The sequence below is a fragment of the Heloderma suspectum genome, chromosome 3 (assembly GCF_057233095.1).
Source record: "Heloderma suspectum isolate Gila_16-S chromosome 3, 16-S_ref, whole genome shotgun sequence".
NCBI lineage: Eukaryota > Metazoa > Chordata > Lepidosauria > Squamata > Helodermatidae > Heloderma > Heloderma suspectum.
The window spans coordinates 291,199,834-291,220,330 of NC_139460.1; the positions used below are offsets into that span (position 1 = coordinate 291,199,834).

Genomic DNA, 20,497 nt, shown 5'->3' on the forward strand with positions numbered 1-20,497 from the left:
TGATGCTATCTAGCCATCTCATCCTCTGCCGTCCCCTTCTCCTTTTGCCTTCAGTCTTTCCCAGCATCAGGGTCTTTTCCAGGGACTTTTCTCTTTGCATTAGGTGGCCAAAATATTTGAGCTTCAGCTTCAGTATCTGTCCTTCCAATGAGCACTCAGGGTTGATTTCCTTTAGGATGGACTGATTTGACCTCCTTGCAGTCCTCGTAAGAGTCTTCTCCAGCACCACAGTTCGAAAGCATCAATTCTTCGGCGCTCAGCCTTCCTTATAGTCCAGCTCTCACAGCCCTACATTACTACTGGGAAAACCATAGCTTTGATTATATGAACCTTTGTCGGCAAGGTGATGTCTCTGCTTCTGACTATGCTGTCTAGGTTTGCCATAGCTTTCCTCCCAAGGAGCAAGCGTCTTGTAATTTCATGCCTGCAGTCACCGTCTGTGGTGATCTTGGAGCCCAAGAAAATAAAATCTGTCACTGCTTCTATTTCTTCCCCTTCTATATGCCAGGAAGTGATGGGGCCAGATGCCATGATCTTAGTTTTGTTAATGTTGAGTTTCAAACCAGCTTTTGCACTCTCCACTTTCACCCTCAACAAGAGGCTCTTTAGGTCCTCTTCGCTTTCTGCCATTAGGGTGGCATCATCTGCGTATCTGAGGTTGTTGATAATTCTCCCGGCAATCTTAATTCTGACCTGTGATTCATCCAACCCGGCGTTTCTCATGATGTACTCTGCATATAAGTTAAATAAGCAGGGCGACAATATGCAGCCTAGTCATACTCCTTTCCCAATTTTGAACCAATTGGTTGTTGCATGTCCGGTTCTTACTGTTGCTTCTTGACCCTCGTACAGGTTTCTCAGGAGACAGGTAAGGTGGTCTGGTACTCCCATCTCTTTCAGAATTTGCCACAGTTTGTTGTGATCCACACAGTCAAAGGCTTTAGCGTAGTCAATGAAGCAGAAATAGACGTTTTTCTGGAATTCTCTTGCTTTCTCCATGATCCAGCAAAACTTGGTGATTTGATCTCTAGTTCCTCTGCCTCTTCGAAACGCAGCTTGTACTTCCGGTAGTTCTTGGTTCACATACTGCTGAAGCCTAGCTTGTAGGATTTTGAGCATAAACTTGCTGGCATGTGAAATGAACGCAATTGTACAGTAGTTTGAACACTCTTTGGCATTGCCCTTCTTTGGAATCGGAATGTAAACTGAACTTTTCCAGTCTTGTGGCCACTGTTGAGTGTTCCAAATTTGTTGGCATATTGAGTGCAGCACTTTAACAGCATCATCTTTTAGGATTTTAAATAGCTCAGCTGGAATACTGTCATCTCCGCTAGCGTTGTTGTTAGGAATGCTTCCTAAGGCCCACTTGACTTCACTCTCGAGGATGTCCGGCTCAAGTTCAGTGACCACACTATCATGGCTATCGGGGACATTAAGATCTTTCCTGTATCGTTTTTCTGTGTATTCTTTCCACCTCTTCTTAATCTCATCTGCTTCTGTTAGGTCCCTGCCTTCTTTGTCCTTTATCATGCCCGTCTTTGCACAAAACGTTCCCTTGAGATCTCCAATTTTCTTGAAGAGATCTCTAGTCTTTCCCATTCTGTTGTTTTCCTCGATTTCTTTGCATTGTTCATTTAAGAAGGCCTTCTTGTCTCTCCTTGCTATTCTCTGGAAATCTGCATTCAGATGGGTATATCTCCCCCTTTCTCCCTTGCTTTTCACTTCCCTTCTTTTCTCAGCTACTTATAAAGACTCATCAGACAGCCATTTTGCTTTCTTGCATTTCTTTTTCTTTGGGATGGATTTTGTTGCTGCCTCCTGACCAGTGTTACAGACCTCTGTCCATAGTTCCTCAGGCACTCTGTCTATCAGTTCTAATCCCTGAAATCTATTCATCACCTCCACTGTATATTCATAAGGGATATGATTTAGGTCATACCTGAATGGTTTAGTGGTTTTTCTACGTTCTTCAATTTAAGCCAAAATTTTGCAACAAGAAGCTCATGATCTGAGCCACAGTCAGCTCCAGGTCTTGTTTTGACTGACTGTATAGAGCTTCTCCATCTTTGGCTGCAAAGGACATAATCAATCTGATTTCGATATTGACCATCTGGTGATGTCCATGTGTAGAGTCGCCTCTTGTGCTGTTGGAAAAGAGTGTTTGCTATGATCAGCGTGTTCTCTTGGCAAAACTCTATTAGCCTTTGTCCTGCTTCATTTTGTACACCAAGGCCATCCTTGCCTATTATCCTGGTGATTTCTTGACTTCCTGCTTTAGCATTCCAATCCCCTATGATGAAGAGGACATCTTTTTTTGGTGTTAGTTCAAAAAGGTGTTGTAGGTCTTCAAAGAACCGATCAACCTCAGCTTCTTCGGCCTCAGTGGTTGGGGCATAGACTTGAATTCCTGTGATGTTGGTTTGCCTTGGATTCGTACTGAGATCATTCTATCATTTTTGAGATTGTACCCCAGTACTGCTTTTCCCACCCTTTTGTTGACTATGAGTGCTACTCCATTTCTTCTAAGGGATTCTTGCCCACAGTAGTAGATATGATGATCACCTGAATTAAATCGCCCATGCTTGTCCATTTTAGTTCGCTGATCCCCAAGATGTCGATGTTCAATCTTGCCATCTCATGTTTGACCACCTCCAGCTTACCTTGATTCGCTGATCTGACATTCCAGGTTCCTAAACAATATTGTTCTTTACAGCATCGGATTTTCTTTTCACCACCAGACACATCCACAGCTAAGCGTCCTTTCGGCTTTGGCTTCACTCTTTCTGGCGCTACTTGGAAATTCCTTCTGCTCTTCCCCAGTAAGAGCATTGGACACCTTCCGACCTGAGGGGCTCATCTTCCGGCGTCATCTCTTTTAGCCTTGTGATACGTTCCATGGGGTTTTCTTGGCAGGAATACTGGGTTGCCATTTCCTTCTCCAGTGGACCACATTTTGTCAGAACTCTCTGCCATGACCTGTCCGTCTTGGGTGGCCCTGCACAGCATAGCTTATGGCTTCACTGAGTTACGCAAACCCCTTTGCCACAACAAGGCAGTGATCCATGAAGGGGCAGCAGGACGTACGTCCAAGTAAATGTGCATAAGATAATACTGGACATTTGTAGTTTGTGTACTTAGAGGTGTGCATATGCATGTGTATGTGTGTGTGCATTATTGCAGATCTTGGCACTGCATCACAACTACACTTCAGTTTTCTTGAACAGGGCAAATAGCTGTGGAGAGCAGATTTTCATTAGCAAAATGGCATGGCGGGAAGGGTTTTAACAACCTTCCCCGGCACTGCAATCCTGGTCCAACTGATCTCCATTTTTTTTTTAGTTTAGCTATGATAAGAGATGAGAAATTTGAAGAGCTACATAGTGCTGATTATTAAGGGTCACCAGCAATATGCTCACTTAGAAGACAACAGAATCAGCATAGCCATTGAGTTACTGTTGTGAAAATTATCCTGTACCAAAAAGAAAAGGGAATAACATCTTAATATGCTTCAGTTGTTAAGTGTAACAAAGCATGTCCTACCAAATGTTGTACTTATTCTTAGGTCTACATGCAAAGTCAAAACAGGAAATCCTTGGCACTCTTGTCTGGTCCATAATGCTGATTCCTAGAGAACGGGCATATCAGAAAGAACTAAGTGTTTCTTAACTTAATTTGCTTTTCCCCCCAAAATACGTGCACAATTCCTATAAAGCCCTATGTGGATCATGCAGTTTTGCATGCTGAAAGGTCTACTGTTTAACACAGGAAATGAATTCAGGCCTTTAAAAAAGTCAGGGGAAGGAATGTGAACAGAAATGTAAGGGGTATTTAAAGTGATGAAGCTGAGACCCTGAAGATATTTAGGGTGGCTGCCCGGAAGTTATAAAACTTAGCACGCTAGGACGTTGCTTCCTATACAGTCCAAATCAAAGGAGAAATTACAGGATGTACACACACACAAAAACAATTTAAGTTTCAATCCAGTTTAGAAAAGAAACCTTTACTTCCCTACCCTCCCCCCCCCCGATGTTTTTCTGCATTGTATCTACTTTTAGATCATAAACTCAGAACACTGGAAAAGTTGCTGTTAGCCAGTATATAAAAGCCGGTTGTATAAGAGGCTCTGATTTACTGTACACCAGGCTATGGCGGTGACAACAAGGATTCCTCTGCTTTCCAGTCATCGGCTATGATTAACAGCTGCAGTCACACGAACCTACTCTGTGTAGGGCTTGTTTTGGAAAAGAGGTAACTGCAAATGTGCACAGGGTAACAAGCAAGGAAGGCGCAAACAGAGTGAAGATCAGCCCACACATCTGTAAGAAATCAGCATGCGCAATCGACTAGGCTACATTTACTGTAGGGCCCAGAGAAAAAGGTGGCCCTCTTCTCCAGAAACACATCATATCTGCACGGTGGTGTAGTGCAGGGGTGGGCGGAAAGTAGATCTCCATGTTTTAGACTTCAACTCCCAGCATTCCTGACCATTGGCCATGCGGGCAGGGGCTTCGCGGAGTTGAAGTTCAAAACAGCTGGCAATCTACCTTCTGCTCACCTCTGGTGTAGTGAAGCCAGGGCTAATAGGGTCAAAACGCCAGGATGTTTTTATTAGCTGGAATTATGATGGCATTGGCCACCCCCTCAGACTTCACTGTTCCCTCTGAACTTCTGAACTTACATGAAATCCTCACAGTAGCTGGTGGTAAAAATAGATGTATACTGTTGTGAGCTATCCTTGTGTAATACAAAGTATTTTGGAGTAGCCTGGTCTTAAATAGGCAATTAAGACCAATTTGTTTTACAAAAGACCAAAGAAAGAAAGAAAGAAAGAATACAGAGAGAGAGAGAACCTTTCTACATGGGCTTTTATTGTGCACTTGTGATTCCTCAATCAGGGTAGTTTGCTGGTCCTTTACATGATGTTGTCATCCTCCAGAACCTCTCCGGTGCTTTGTAACTATTATTTGGCGGGGGGGGGGGTCCCTAACAAGGAAAGTCTAGTATTTTTCTCAGTGGTGTTATAGAAGCCTTGTGTATTTCTGCAATTTTGCTATATCATAGCACCACCTAATGGTTGTGTAATGGAACATATAGAGATGTAGAGAAAGAAAAATCCTGGGAAAAACACATTATGGAACCTATCTTAATCGCGCAAAGAATCCGGAAGCAGAAGCCTTCGTAAAGGTGTGGGATAACAGCCTCATGTAGAAAGACCCAGAGATATCAACACAGCCAACTTCTGGCCTCTTCCTGGGAGTGTGGCTGTAGGGACTGTCATTTCAAAATTAACCACCACACCACTGTATGTTTCTGGTTCTGTGATTTAACCTTCAGGATGAACCCACAGAAGCCATAGTAGCCCGTTCCTTTCCCTCCACTTTTGAGAACCTCCACTTTATCCATTGATAAAGTACACAAAACAGGCTACTGATGGGATAGTTTCCCACAAAGTATCGGAGCTCTTCCAGTATGCTAGCAAGAAGAACACACATTCCATTAAGCTCATTTATAATGAGTAAAGCTCGGGAATCAGGTCTTCTTAAATTCCAATTCTGGGCAGTGTCCCTGCCAGGCTCTCTATGTCGGATGGGATCAATGGTGCATTACTCTAAAGCTTGAGTAATGCCCTTGAATTTGATTAATGTCGGCCAGGATCCAAAGTCCCATGCAACTAGTTCTCTGGACCCAAGGAGTTTTTAAAGTTGTGCTTCTTAAGCAGTCGTCACGTCCCTGCACACACCTTTGGCCATGCTACATGATAAGCTACTTTAGGTTCTGAAAGGAGTTTAAAAATCATTTTGTAATCATGGTACCGGAGTCTGTTCTGAAAAGTAAAGTTGCTTATTCCAATAGGTGCATCGTAGAATCATAGGGCTGGAAGGGGCCTACCAGACCACCAAGTCCAGCCCGCTGCTCAATGCAGGAAGCCTGATCCCCAGGTGGTCTCCCATCCAAGTACTAACCAGGGCTGACCCAGCTTAGCTTTTGAGATCAGACGAGATCAAGTGCATCCATCTAAAGTAGCTCTTTGAATCTTAGCCATTAACTCCTAAACACCTCCAGATCCACATACTGGAACCAACAACAAGAACATTGGCACTTTATTGTCCTAATCTATAAAATACAAATTATAACAGCTACAGCAGAATAAGGAGCATTTATTAGGCTTTATAAATGACAAATGCTAAAGAGGACACTGTTAAATGTGTGTTTTTCCCCCTTCCTTTTCTCTCCTTATCAACACTAAAAGCTAAGCAGGTATTCTTATAAAATAAGTAAAGGATATGTACCTGTTAATATAGCTGACTGGAAAGCAGAAGATATCATGAAATTCATAAAGGAAATATGTACAGGTGATGAAACTGTCCTAGATAAGGTTCAAGTAAACCAACATAGCACTACATTTTCTAGAAATCACATAATACAAACAAAAAACACACCTAACCTATACAACCATGTTTCTATGCCATACAACCATGCCATAAAAACACATCCGTGTGATACAACCACACATAAAACCATAATGCAAAAAGCTCTCTTCTTCAGCTCTTTAAAAAATATGTAAAGGCTGGCATCTGAACAAATACATTATTTATTTAACTAATTTTTATCCCATCTTTCCTTAAGGAGCTCCAGGCCACACATCTGGTTTGCCCTCACCCTTTTATCATCACAACAACCCTATAAAATAGATTATGCTGAAAGACAGGTCACTCATTGAGCATCATGGTTGAACCTGGATCTTCTTTGTCCTATGCAAGCACTATAAAAACTATACTACGCTGGGTATAGAACTAGGGGCCAGTCATCGGGGATGGTGGTGGTAGGGAGGAACTTTTATCCAGGCCTGGAAGGCCAGTGGAGCCCAGCCTGGGCTACACACCCATTACTACGAGGGGAAAAAAGAGGCTAAATTGTAACTTTATGCATCTTCAATATTTCCTCTATCTAGATGGAGTGTCCAGATCTTGTACTTTTTACTGGAGCCAATATCAGGTCAGAACAGAACAAGCTACATTCTGAACAGGAAGCTTCTGGCTCAGACCTCCTCTAGAAGAGAGAGAGATCACACAACACTAACCCACACTCAGTGGTTGAGTGTGGGTTGTTGTTGAACCGTGGATTTGTGTGTTGTCTGAACCCAGGACATTTTCTGCAGTGTGCCTTGTTAACCATGCAGTGTGCCTTGTTAACCACCCTGAACAACCCAACAGCAAACCATGAATTCTCAAGGTGGCTAGTCTGAGAAAAATAAGCCACACTGCATGGTTAACAAGCCACCCTGTGGAAAACATCCTGGATTCAGACAACACGCTAACTCATGGTCCAGCCCACACTCAGCCCCTGAGTGTTGGATAGTATGTTGTGCGAACCCAGTCAAACACAGCTTGTAGAGCAGGACCTAACTCAGCCTGTGGGAAGTCCCCATCAGGCCCACCATCTTCTCCATCTCTAATCTTAGATCTGAGATACAACAGTTTCGCTGCTTCCCCCCCACCCAGCACACACATGCCGGAGTTCACCTTTTTATAAGCCACCACAAGTGCCAATGGAGGGAGTGACTGCTGGAGAGAGGGCTGACTGATAGCTGCTACAGAATAAAGAGCATTTATTATGCAAAAAAATTGCCCCTCCCCAAAATTAGGCTTTGAAAAAGCCTCCATTGGTGCCAGTGGAGACTTTTTACAAGCCAAATTGCAGCACAGAAGGAGGGGGTGGAAGGGGCTGCTGGGGAGTGCTAACCCCCTCTCAAAAAATCTACCTTCCCTTGCCAAAATCAGCCTAATTGCAGTGCAGGGGGCATTTGGGGGGGGGCAACCCTCCCCCCAACACTGTGACCTCCTCTTCAAAAAATCACCCCTCCTTGCTGAAATCAAGTTTTTTAAAAGCCCCCATTGGTGCCAATGGAAGCTTTTTAAAAGCCCAATTGCAGTGCAGGGGAGCATTTTTGGGAGAGGCGACTGCTGGGGAGGGGGAGGCTAACCTCCCCCCCCACCCTGTGGCCCCTCCTTGAAAAACTGCCCCTCTCCCACTGAAATCAGGCTTTCTAAAAGCCTCTTTTGTTACCATCTGGACGGCATCAGGTTGGGGAAGTCTGATTTAGAGCAGAGGTTCTCGGACTCCGTTCAGGTGGTCCACAGAAAGGCTGTGGAACAGTCAAGAAATGTGCACTTGATTCCCCACCTCCCAAGACTGAGATCAAGGCCACGTTGACCAAGGCATGCATGTACCACCTATGTGATATGGGATATTCAGTAGGATGAATGCTGGGCCTGACTTAAAGCTAAAGCTGACAGACATTACGCCTGAGTGCATCACAGAACTTTGTTCACAAATATAGACGCATCCATCATATCAAAAAGGGAAGACTACACTATGCCATGGGGTTCCGCAGGGCTCTATTTATCCCACATGATGTTCAACCTCTACATGGAACTGCTGGGGGAGGTTGCCAGGGGATGTGGGCCAATATGCAGCAGTTCTCTCTCCTTTTCATCAAATCCAGGTGAGGCGGTGGGTGTTCTGAATCCATGCCTGGGTGCGGTAATGGACTGGATGAGGGCCAATAAACCAAGATTCAATCCAGACAAAATAAAATATGAGTTACATATGTACTTTGATTTGTAGAACAAATAAAAACATATTAAGTGGCCTGCTGAGAACCCCTACAGTATTCTAGTGGTCCATGGGAGGAAAAAAGAGTTTGAGCACTACTGCTTTAGTGATTTGCACTCTTTCCCTCAGGGCCACATTTTGCTGCTTGAGGCAAAGGGCATAGCCCCACCCCATTCCATCTACAGAAACAACTGGACTTGCTCTATTTAAACCCCTTACATTGCATCCCAGCTAAACTCAGTGTCATTGTACAGACCATATGCAGGTATGCAAGTTCCTTGAGTGCATTTTTGGCCGACCAAGGACAAGATGGATGGAGGATATTCTGGAGGTGATGGACTTGACCTTGGGGGAGCTGGGGGTGGTGACGGCCCACAAGAAGCTCTGGCGTGGGCTGGTCCATGGTCACGAAGAGTCGGAAGCGACTGAGCGAACAAACAACAACAATATATAACCTTTACATTTCCCAATGGGACTTCAACTCCCATCAGCCCCAACCAGCATGGCAAATGGTCAGAAATGCTGGGGGCTGTCGTCCAAAACATCTGGAGGGGACGAGGTTGGGGAAGTCTGCCTTAAAACTAGCTTGCCACTCTTATTTCACACCTTTCCTACCCGGCTACGGGGACGTTATTTTAGCAGGGGCCGCGTCTCCGTTGGTTTAAACTAGTAGGGAGCCCCCAAAGGCCCAAATTCCTCAGGAGCAGCTCCTCCCGCCACAGCTCTGCATGGGCCAGGCAAGGCTTCACCTGGCGAACGCCCGCCTCGCCCTCCTCCCTTTGGGAACGCGGCCGTAATACATTTTGCCGCCTGCGCGCTTCCGAGAGCATAGCATGTATTCCTCCCTCCGTCGCGTTTCTCTATGGCTAGTCCCTTTTTGGTCGTCCTTTGAAGCCCCGCCCTTTCTGCTGGGCTCCGCCTGCCTGTATATAAGGGGAGGGGCGCAGGAAAAGAAGTGAGAGTAGCTGTAGTAGCAGCATCTGTAAAGCGGGCTTTTGCATCGGGTTATCGGCACCATGGCAGGTAAGCGCGAAGGGCGACAGCGGCGCGTGTCCGTTCGTCCTGCAGCTTCGCTTTCGTCAGCCGCGGAGGGGAGGCTCTTGCTCGGCCGCCCGGGCTCCCTCTCCGGGGGTTTCCCCGCCCCAGTGCCTCGGGCCAGGCGTTACCCTCCAGCTAGGGCTGGCTGGCTGGCTGACTGACTAGCAAGGGCAGCTGTATCAGCCTCTTCCGCGTCTTGCGCTGCTCCTGGAGCAGGAAACGAAAGCGGCGCTCGGCGGCCCAGTCCGTGCGCGCACTCCGTCTGGGGAGACCCTAGCTGCTCCTTTTTGGTCATGGCGGCTCCTATTTTTAGGCCGGCTCGTGAGCCGGGCTGTCGCGTAAGCCTGGGTGGCTAGGGGGGCTTGCATCGCTGGTGCATCCCCAGAGCAATAGCTGACCCACGTTGGGGGACCCCAATAAAGGTTACCATGTGAAAAATGATACCTCATAATCTTTCTCTCCCCCATCCCGTAATTAGCAGGTGATACTGGCTCACCTCGTCATGTTCTTGCTCGTTCCCAAAAAGGTGGGGCGGGGAGGAAGGACCTTGCTTGCATAACCCCACTTCCCTGACTCTCATAAAGACAGGTCTGCCGAACGTTACTGTTTGTACCCCACAGAGGTGTTAATTATATCAGTGTTTACCCTTCAGACCTGTTAACATCTGTCGGCTTGCCTCGGACTGTGAATGATGCTGTTAACTACCAAGAAGGATCCCCAAATGGGCTGCAGAACTAGATCAGGTGTCTGCAAGTCAAAAGCTTGCTAACTTGCCCGAGCTTCTGTGTAACTTGTAAGCTTGCTGTGTTTCTAAAATAGCTGGCCCAATTACAAATACTGCAACCCTCCAAATGGCTTTTATAGCTTCCTGTCCTTAGAATAAGTTCTGTGACTTTTCTTTAACCGTGTATCTTTCAGTTTGTAGCCTCTTTGATTCTTTGAAAAGGATTCCAATTGACACATAAAACACCCAAAGCAACTTAAAGCAACTTAATAGTAAGTTTTGGCAAACTGAGCTGTTTGCATGTGGCTCTGGGGCCCTAATCATGATTAGGGTGAGGTAGGAATCTACTGTTACAGGTAAATATTGGATCAAAAATGTTGTCGTTGTTGTTCAGTCGTTCAGTCGTGTCCGACTCTTCGTGACCCCATGGACCATAGCACGCCAGGCCTTCCTGTCCTGCGCTCTCTCCCGGAGCGTCCTCAAGTTCATATTCATTGCATCCGTGATGCTATCTAGCCATCTCATCCTCTGCCGTCCCCTTCTCCTTTTGCCTTCAGTCTTTCCCAGCATCAGGGTCTTTTCCAGGGAGTTTTCTCTTCGCATTAGGTGGCCAAAATATTGGAGCTTCAGCTTCATTATCTGTCCTTCCAATGAGCACTCAGGGTTGATTTCCTTTAGGATGGACTGATTTGACCTCCTTGCAGTCCAGGGGACTCGTAAGAGTCTTCTCCAGCACCACAGTTCGAAAGCATCAATTCTTCAGCGCTCAGCCTTCCTTATAGTCCAGCTCTCACAGCCATACATTACTACTGGGAAAACCATAGCTTTGATTAGACGGACCTTTGTCGGCAAGGTGATGTCTCTGCTTCTTACTATGCTGTCTAGGTTGGCCATAGCTTTCCTCCCAAGGAGCAAGCGTCTTTTAATTTCATGGCTACAGTCACCGTCTGTGGTGATCTTGGAGCCCAAGAAAGTAAAATCTGTCCCTGCTTCCATTTCTTCCCCTTCTATATGCCAGGAAGTGATGGGGCCAGATGCCATGAGCTTAGTTTTGTTAATGTTGAGTTTCAAACCAGCTTTTGCACTCTCCTCTTTCACCCTCAACAAGAGGCTCTTGAGATCCTCTTCGCTTTCTGCCATTAGGGTGGTATCATCTGCATATCGGAGGTTGTTGATAATTCTCCCAGCAATCTTAATTCTGACCTCTGATTCATCCAACCCGGCATTTCTCATGATGTACTCTGCATATAAGTTAAATAAGCAGGGTGACAATATGCAGCCTTGTCGTACTCCTTTCCCAATTTTGAACCAATCGGTTGTTCCATGTCTGGTTCTTACTGTTGCTTCTTGAGCCTTGTACAGGTTTCTCAGGAGACAGGTAAGGTGGTCTGGTACACCCATCACTTTAAGAATTTGCCACAGTTTGTTGTGATCCACGCAATCAAAGGCTTTAGCGTAGTCAATGAAGCAGAAATAGATGTTTTTCTGGAATTCTCTTGCTTTCTCCATGATCCAGCGAATGTTGGCGATTTGATCTCTAGTTCCTCTGCCTCTTCGAAACCCAGCTTGTACTTCTGGTAGTTCTCGGTTCGCATACTGCTGAAGCCTAGCTTGTAGGATTTGGAGCATCACCTTGCTGGCATGTGAAATGAGCGCAATTGTACAGTAGTTTGAACACTCTTTGGCGTTGCCCTTCTTTGGCACTGGAATGTAAACTGTACTTTTCCAGTCTTGTGGCCACTGTTGAGTGTTCCAGATTTGTTGGCATATTGAATGCAGCACTTTAACAGCATCATCTTTTAGGATTTTAAATAGCTTGGCTGGAATACTGTCATCTCTGCTAGCTTTGTTGTTACTAATGCTTCCTAAGGCCCACTTGACTTCACTCTGTAGGATGTCCAGCTCAAGTTCAGTGACCGCACTATCATGGCTATCAGGGACATTCAGATCTTTCCTGTATAGTTCTTCTGTGTATTCTTGCCACCTCTTCTTCATCTCATCTGCTTCTGTTAGGTCCCTGCCTTCTTTGTCCTTTATCATGCCCGTCTTTGCACAAAACGTTCCCTTGAGATCTCCCATTTTCTTGAAGAGATCTCTAGTCTTTCCCATTCTGTTGTTTTCCTCGATTTCTTTGCATTGTTCATTTAAGAAGGCCTTCTTGTCTCTCCTTGCTATTCTCTGGAACTCTGCATTCAGTTGGGTATATCTTCCCCTTTCTCCCTTACATTTCGCTTCCCTTCTTTCGTGAGCTACTTGTAAAGCCTCATCAGACAGCCACTTTGCTTTCTTGCATTTCTTTTTCTTTGGGATGGATTTCATTGCTGCCTCCTGAACAATGTTACGGACCTCCGTCCATAGTTCCTCAGGCACTCTGTCTATCAGGTCTAATCCCTGAAATCTATTCCTCACCTCCACTGTATATTCATCAGGGATATGATTTAGGTCATACCTGAACGGTTTAGTGGTTTTCCCGACGTTCTTCAATTTCAGCCGAAATTGTGCAAGAAGCAGCTCATGATCTGAGCCACAGTCAGCTCCAGGTCTTGTTTTGACTGACTGTATAGAGCTTCTCCATCTTTGGCTGCAAAGGACATAATCAATCTGATTTCGATATTGACCATCTGGTGACGTCCATGTGTAGAGTCACCTCTTGTGCTGTTGGAAAAGAGTGTTTGCTATGATCAGCATGTTCTCTTGGCAAAACTCTATTAGCTTTTGTCCTGCTTCATTTTGTACACCAAGGCCATGCCTGCCTGTTATCCCAGTGATTTCCTGACTTCCTACTTTAGCATTCCAATCCCCTATGATGAAGAGGACATCTTTTTTTGGTGTTAGTTCTAGAAGGTGTTGTAGGTCTTTATAGAACCGATCAACCTCAGCTTCGGCCTCAGTGGTTGGGGCATAGACTTGAATTACTGTGATGTTGAATGGTTTGCCTTGGATTCGTACTGAGATCATTCTATCGTTTTTAAGATTGTACCCCAGTACTGCTTTTCCCACCCTTTTGTTGACTATGAGTGCTACTCCATTTCTTCTAAGGGATTCTTGCCCACAATAGTAGATATGATGGTCACCTGAATTAAATTCGCCCATGCCTGTCCATTTTAGTTCGCTGATTCCCAAGATGTCGATGTTCAATCTTGCCTTCCCCAAATCCAGTAACCAGCTCCAACTGTGAGTAGTGCATATGTACTCTCCTGCAAAATATTAGGCAACAGTGGAAAGTGCTAACTGCTGGACAGGGATAGCCAGACTTATATTGATTTAGCTATAAGTGGGACCCCCCCCCCTTTTAGGTTGCTAGGTTCTTAAAAGATCCGGGGCACAGGCCCATAACACAAATTTGCATATATATATATATATATATATATATATGCACGCACATGCGTGTGCAAGTCTAATTGCACGTCTAATATATATATGTGGGTGTGGTGTGTGTGTATAGTTTACATACATAGATGCATAAGAAGTGGGCACTGACACCACTCCCTTCAACTCAGACCCCGATTCAGTATTTTGGAAAACATCCTGCTTCTGCTCTGGCCAACTTGTAGTTGGACCACTTCAGCTCAGCACCAAACCTGTGTCAATGTTTGGAAAAATTAGTCTTTATGCTTCCTGTTGACTCCCATGGGAAATTAGAAAAAAAACTTTTTTCTCTTGATCAGAACTGGATGATAATTTCAGGCATAGTAGCCCCCTAGAAGGGGATACACCTGCCCAATGTCAGAAAAATAAGTGCAGGGTTTTTATTTTGATTTTCTTTTAAAGGGAAGTGCCAATAGCATTCCAATCCTTGGAAGAATTGGATACAAATTTCAGGATTCATTGCCCCATCAGAGGAGATCATGTCTGCCAAATTTCAGAATGATAGCCACAAGGGTTTTTGTGCAAGGGTGGCCTTGACATTTTGAGGTCTCCAAAAGAGGACATACTTATCTCCCTATGTTCCTTGTGGATCATTGTTCTGAAAATTACAGACAGCCTACAGTTGTCCCTAAGTAAGAACCCAGCAACGTTTCAGAAGGGTAGGTGCAGCAGTTCATGTGGAAGGGGGGGTTCTCCAATTTGGAGGAGGGAGTGATTTGCTTTCCCTTCCATTCACCCCTTCCCCAATAGTTTTGGGATAAATTTGTATGAAAATGCACAGGTCATTAGAGGTATCCCCCAGGCAAGAAGCCTGCAAAGTTCCTGAAGGATATACATACATGCAAATTTAGAATTACTAGAATTTATTTACATTTCACCAGTGTTAGGAGTTGGGAAGGTGCTATTGCACTCATGTCCTGCTTGTGGGTTTCCTATGGGCATCTGGCCACTGTGTGAACAGAATGCTGGACTACATGGACCTTGGTCTGATGCAGCATGGCTCTTCCTATGTTCTTAAATATAGAGTGCCTCTGAGCATATGCAGAATGCTTTTCTTTCACCACTGAGTACTTACATTCTCCCCCTACCAGTTCTATTCCTCTCCATGCAACCATGCCTTCTCATCCTACTATCCTCCAGCAACTCTTCATAAAAACAGATGCCTTGTTTTGTGCAACTCCTCTCTACCTCCTCCTTATGCACAAGCTCTCATTGTATCTTCCTTCTCATAACTTCATTTGTGCCAAGACTTCACCAGGATTCAGCCAATGAATCTGTTTTCAAAACTAGGGCTAAGTTATGGAGAAACTCTGAGCATGTACTAAGTGCCTTTCCCTCACCACTGAAGCTAAAGTTCATGCAAAATGAAGAGAAAAAAAACACAAATGACAAAACATGTGTAGGACTGAGCTGAAAGGGTAGTCAATTCATTAGACAGAATTGGGTAGGCACTGTATTAAGCTTGCAGTACCATGCACACTTTTTTGAGGGTAAGCCTCATTAACCATAATGGAGCTTCTGAGTAGGCATACACAGGATTGCATAAATTAGCAATATTTATCTCTCCTCCACTTAAAAAACAAATCCAAAACTCCTATTTTTTTAATTAAAGCTTTTTGTTCATAGGAACATAGGAAGCTGCCTTATACTGAGTCAGGCCCAGTTCTAGCCCAGAATTGTTGACACTGCCTAGCAGCAGCAACTTTCCAGAGTTTCAGGCAGGATTCTTTTCTTGCCCTACCTGGAGATGCTGGGGATTGAAACTGGGACCTCCTGCATGCCAAGCATGTGCTCTGCCACTGAGCTGCAGCTCTTCCTATTGCTGGATAATGGCAACTGACAAACAAAACAGCCCCAGATTTGTTTCTCTGCAACCATGTGAACCCACTCTTCTCAAAGACTTGAGTGAGGAGAAGGAGAAAAACCAACCCTCTTGTCTGTTCGTATAAAGTCAAATACAGTTCAGAACTTCTCTTGCCCACCAAAGAGAATTCCCCAAGATATGCTCTGGGTGGAATAAAGAAGAAAAAGAAAGAACAGGATAGGGGAGGGAAGAAGAAAAGAAGAATGGTGATTGGAAATGTGCATGGGGATGGGGGGCAGAAAGAATTCCCTAAGCCAAGTGGCTCCTGTCAGAGAGGTAGTACTTCAGAGGAATTTAGGAGGCTGTGCAGGGCTGTGCAATGATTGCACGACTTAAATAAGCCTTATGAGGTGAGGTGGCTGAGGGCTTTTTCTAGCTTTTTTAAAACTGTAGAACCTATTTAAAAGCCCCAGCAGTTTCTCAATCATGATGCCACATAGTCCTAACCCTCCCTTTGGGATGATTTGAGTCCTACAGCTATCTAGGAGAAATTAAAGTGGAGGGGGAGAAAGAAGTTTGTGGAGGCTGATTGGATCCTTTGCTGTACTGAAGCTACTAAACATCTGCAGAAGCCAAAGGTTCCAGTTTGGGGCAGTAAAATCAGATGCTGTGTGAAATACCAGTATTTCACATGGAGCTCTTTCTTCCCTTCTCCTTCTTCATAACTTCATTGCAGGCAAGCTCCCAACAGTGGGCATGTAAGAGCAGAAAAGAAAAGTAGGGGGGGAGAGGTTTTTTTACCTCAAAAAGTCCTACACCAGAGATTAGGGATAGTGACCTCCTAATGGTCACCTTAACACCTTCTGATTAGGATCATTAATCCCCTGGGTGACTTGACAGTTTTTACTTTTTGTTTTAGACTTTGAGAAAAGGAAACTTTACACATGGCTAGTGCAAAAGCCACTGGACCTACTGTCTGAAATTTGGTAGGTTCAGTTAGCTCTATAGGGGCTGCTATGTCTCCAAATTCCATGCACGTATACAGAAGCACAAAAAATATATATAGCCCTTTGCTTTGATGTATTTTCTTGGAAAAAGGAAATTTTACCTGTGACTAGCACAAAAGTCGCTTGACATAACTGCCTGAAATTTGGCAGGTTCCATCAGCTCCATGGGGGCTGCCAGATTTCAAAATTCCATACTTGGAATTATGTGGAAGAAATTATAGCTCTTTGCTTTGACAGATTTTCTTGAAAAAAGCAAATTTTACCTGTGGCTAGCACAAAGGTCACTAGGCCTACCTGTCTCAAATTTGGCACACTCAGTGAGCTCTATGGGAGCTGCCAGGTCTCCAAATTCCATGCACGTATGTGGAAGCACGAAAAAATTATAGCTCTTTGCTTTGAGAGATTTTCTTGAAAAAGGCAATTTTTACCCGTGGCTAGTACAAAAGCCACTGGACCTAACTGCCTGAAATTTAGCATATTCAATCAGCTCCATGGGGGATACCAAGCTTCCAAATTTCATGTATCTATCTTACAAACTAAAAATGTTATGGCCATTCTTGTTTTCTAATGCAAGTCAATGGGAAAATGTAAAAAAAAATGGCAGTTAGGACAGCTCAAAAGATTCCGGGCACAGCTCAAAAGAACCAGGTGAGCCCTTCCCTAAGAATGCCCCTGGTTGTAATAGAGTTTTGATCAGAGTCTGAATCCAATTGAGTTCAGATTTCTATGAATCTGACCTGCAGATTCTGCAGCAGACTGGCTTTTTCCACGTCATGGACCTTTTTCTGACTCGTGGACTGGTCTTTTACTTTTTGGAGGAGTGAGGTTGTGCAAGTGCACACTTGCACTGATGCACATTAGCCCAAGTGTGCATTAGCACTAATGTGCATTTGCAAACAGGAACTAGATTCTTGTATGTCATCCCCCACAAAAAAAACCTGATTTAGTCAGTGATCAGATGATGGAACAAAAGACTTCTGGCAGTCCATGAAACACAGATGGAATAGATTTAACTAAATCTGTGCATACTTAGTTACGTATACTAAATATTGTGGAGTAATATGCATGTATTAATGCATTTGACACATCCCATTGAAATCATATCTCCAGAAAGGAAACCTGTTTCCAGTGGCAAGCTTTCCTCTTGGAGAAAAGAGAACAGTCTGGGATGGGAAGGGCAGAATTGGCAGCAAAGCAGCTCCATATATGTGAAATTTGAAGAGGCCATTGGGCAATGTCTTCAGTGATAGAAACCTATACAGAAACTTATAACAGACCAGGTTTGGTAGGGACTTTTATCCATTCAGAAATGTAAGAAGGGCATGCTGGATCAAATCCGTGATCAGTCAAGTTCAGCACCTTCTCACAGTGGCCAACCTGATGCCTCCAGGAAGCCCATAAGGGGGGTATGAAAGCATTCCTGTGCTGTTACCTTCTAGCAATTGTCATTCAAATGCATATTACTTCTGAATGTGAACACTTGATTTAGCCTTCATGGTGAATGGCCATTGATAGAGTTAATATGTCTGTTCCCCTGTGAAAGCCATCATTCTAAGCTGTTGGCCATCACCACACTTTAGGGCACCAAATCCTATAAATTATGCATTATAAAGTACTTCCTCTCGTATGTCCTGAACTGACTGCCAGTAAGTTCCATTTGGTAAGCTTGAGTGGTGGTATATTAGGGAGAGCTACTTTTTCCACAACGCGGTTAATTTTATACACCTCATTAAGTTCTCCATTGGTCTTTTTTTTTTCTAAACTAAAAGGCTCCAAATGATTTCGTGTTTCCTCATCAGAAAATTATTCCAACTCTCAGATCACCTTAGTGCCTTTTTCTGCACCTCTTCTAGTTCTAAGGTCCCCTTCTGAGATGGGGCAATTAGAACTGTACAACATATTCTGAATGAGACTGCACCACAGATTCTCATAAAATCAATACAATAGCGGCTGTCTCCTTTCCTAAGGAACTGGAAATAATATCTAGGCTGATTTTTTTTCCCCCACAACTGCTCACACCAAATGGATTTCACTGAGCTATCCACCTTGACACCCAAGGTCTTTCTTTCCAGGTTAGTCATAATGAATTCAGTTTCAAACTTTGTCATTCAGCAGCTGTAGTCTCCAACTATCTTACAGCTTAGTAAAAAAAAAAAAATACTAGCCAACCCAAACTATCGATCCAAAAGAATACTAGCCAACCCAAACTCTCAGTCAACTTCTAGAGCAATTGCTGGTGTACATACAGTTCTGAACTTCCTTTAATTATCTGGGTGGAAAATTTTCCAAAATGAAGAATTCTCCAGTGCTGTATTTTTCCATGGAAATTTTTTTCCATTTCATAAGTTGTTTATAACAATTAATGGATATCAGTTGCAAATATAATATTGGGCAAGCTTAGCAGTTTCAAGGATGTCATTAATGTTTTACAGGTGATTCTGTCGAGTAAATATGTGAGAGAATATGTATGTCGCTGACATCCATATGTCTCATAGTGAAATAGAACTAATAAGTGGCAAAACTGGAAGGTGCCCCAACAACTTCAGTGGAAGAGAGATGAACTCTGTTGAAATAGATGACACTTTCAGTTTGTCTACAATCCTTGGTCTTTGGTGTGTGTTTTTTTTTATTTAAACAATGTGAGGGAAGTATATGCTATTGACCTGGTTCTCACATCATAAACAACCCAGGGTTTGTTAATCGTATGTTCATAATGAAGGAGGAGTGAGTGAGCATGCTGGCTCCAAGTGCCCAACCATTCCTGCTAAGTTGAACAACCTAGAGATACTCCATGCCTGGGCTGTCGCATAATACTAGAACCAGGGGTCATCCCATGAAGCTGATTCAGGAGACATAAAAGGAAGTACATCACATGGGGCATAGTTAAACTGTGGAATTTGCTACAACAGGATGTAGTGACAGCCCCCGATTTGGGTAGCTTTAAAAGGGTATTGGACAAACTCATGAAGGATAAGGTTCTCAGTGGCTACTAGTCCCGATAGCAATATGCTAGCTCCAGTATCGAGGCCACGGTGGCTTAGTGGTTAAGACGCTGAACTGCAGACCGGGAGGTCGGCAGGACAGCAGTTCGAGACCCAAGTGCTGCGTGACGGAGTGAGCTCCCGTCTTCAGTCCCAGCTCCTGCCAACCTAGCAGTTTGAAAGCAAGAAATTGCAAGTAGATAAATAGGTACCGCCTCGGCGGGAAAGGTAACAGCGTTCCGTGCACCTCGGTGTTCAGTCACGCCGGCCACATGACCACAGAAGCATCTTCGGACAGCGCTGGCTCTTCGGCTTAGAAATGGAGATGAGCACCACACCCTAGAGTCGGACACGACTGGTTGGGGACACCACCATTTTTTTTTTCGCTCCAGTATCAGAGGCACTATGCCTATGTGCACCAGTTGCTGGGGAACATGGGTGTGAGGGGGTGCTGTTGTACTCGTGTCCTGCTTATGGTTTTCCCATGGGCAGCTAGTTGGCCACTGTGTGAACAGAATGCTGGACTAGATGGACCCTTGGTCTGATCAAGCATGGCATTCTTACGTTCTTGTTTATCATGATGTCCAAACCCGGAATTGGAGGTTTGGGGAAAAGAATAACCTGGAGCATTCCTGGGTTGTTTAACTCGGCAAGAGTGGGTGGGCAGGAGCCAGCATGCTCATGGCTAGTCAGGGTTTGTTTAAACCCTGGGTAGCTGTGACATGTGAACTGGGCCTTTATCTTTAAATTATCTTAAGTATTCTAATAAGCATTTCTACATAATATTTAAATCTCATTGTGTGCTTTAATTTTCCCTCCAATATTTCAGGTCAAACATTTGTGGTGTATTGGGCCAAAAAAAAAAAAAAAATCAGGTACTTTTTCAGCTTTGTTTAGTGAGTACAAGTAAATAAACATGCTAAATTAGATCACTCTAGAGCAGCAGAATTTTTGCTAT

At 44.3% G+C, this 20,497-nt stretch overlaps 1 protein-coding gene across 5 annotated transcripts in view; it reads left to right on the forward strand.

Annotated features, from left to right (window-relative positions):
• The first annotated feature begins 9,573 nt into the window (after positions 1-9,573).
• The window catches only part of GYG1 (glycogenin 1), a 63,089-nt gene continuing 52,165 nt past the window's right edge, over positions 9,574-20,497 (forward strand). For 4 of the 5 annotated variants that reach the window (XR_014789598.1, XR_014789597.1, XM_084847252.1 and 1 more), the window contains exon 1: positions 9,574-9,639. Coding sequence is in view for 1 of the 5 variants with exons in the window: in XM_084847252.1 (XP_084703378.1) it covers positions 9,633-9,639 (7 nt within the window). In the remaining 4 variants the exon portion in view is untranslated. Of the gene's footprint in view, positions 9,640-13,486; positions 13,553-20,497 lie in introns of all 5 variants that reach the window. The other variant, XM_084847254.1, reaches the window with a different exon arrangement.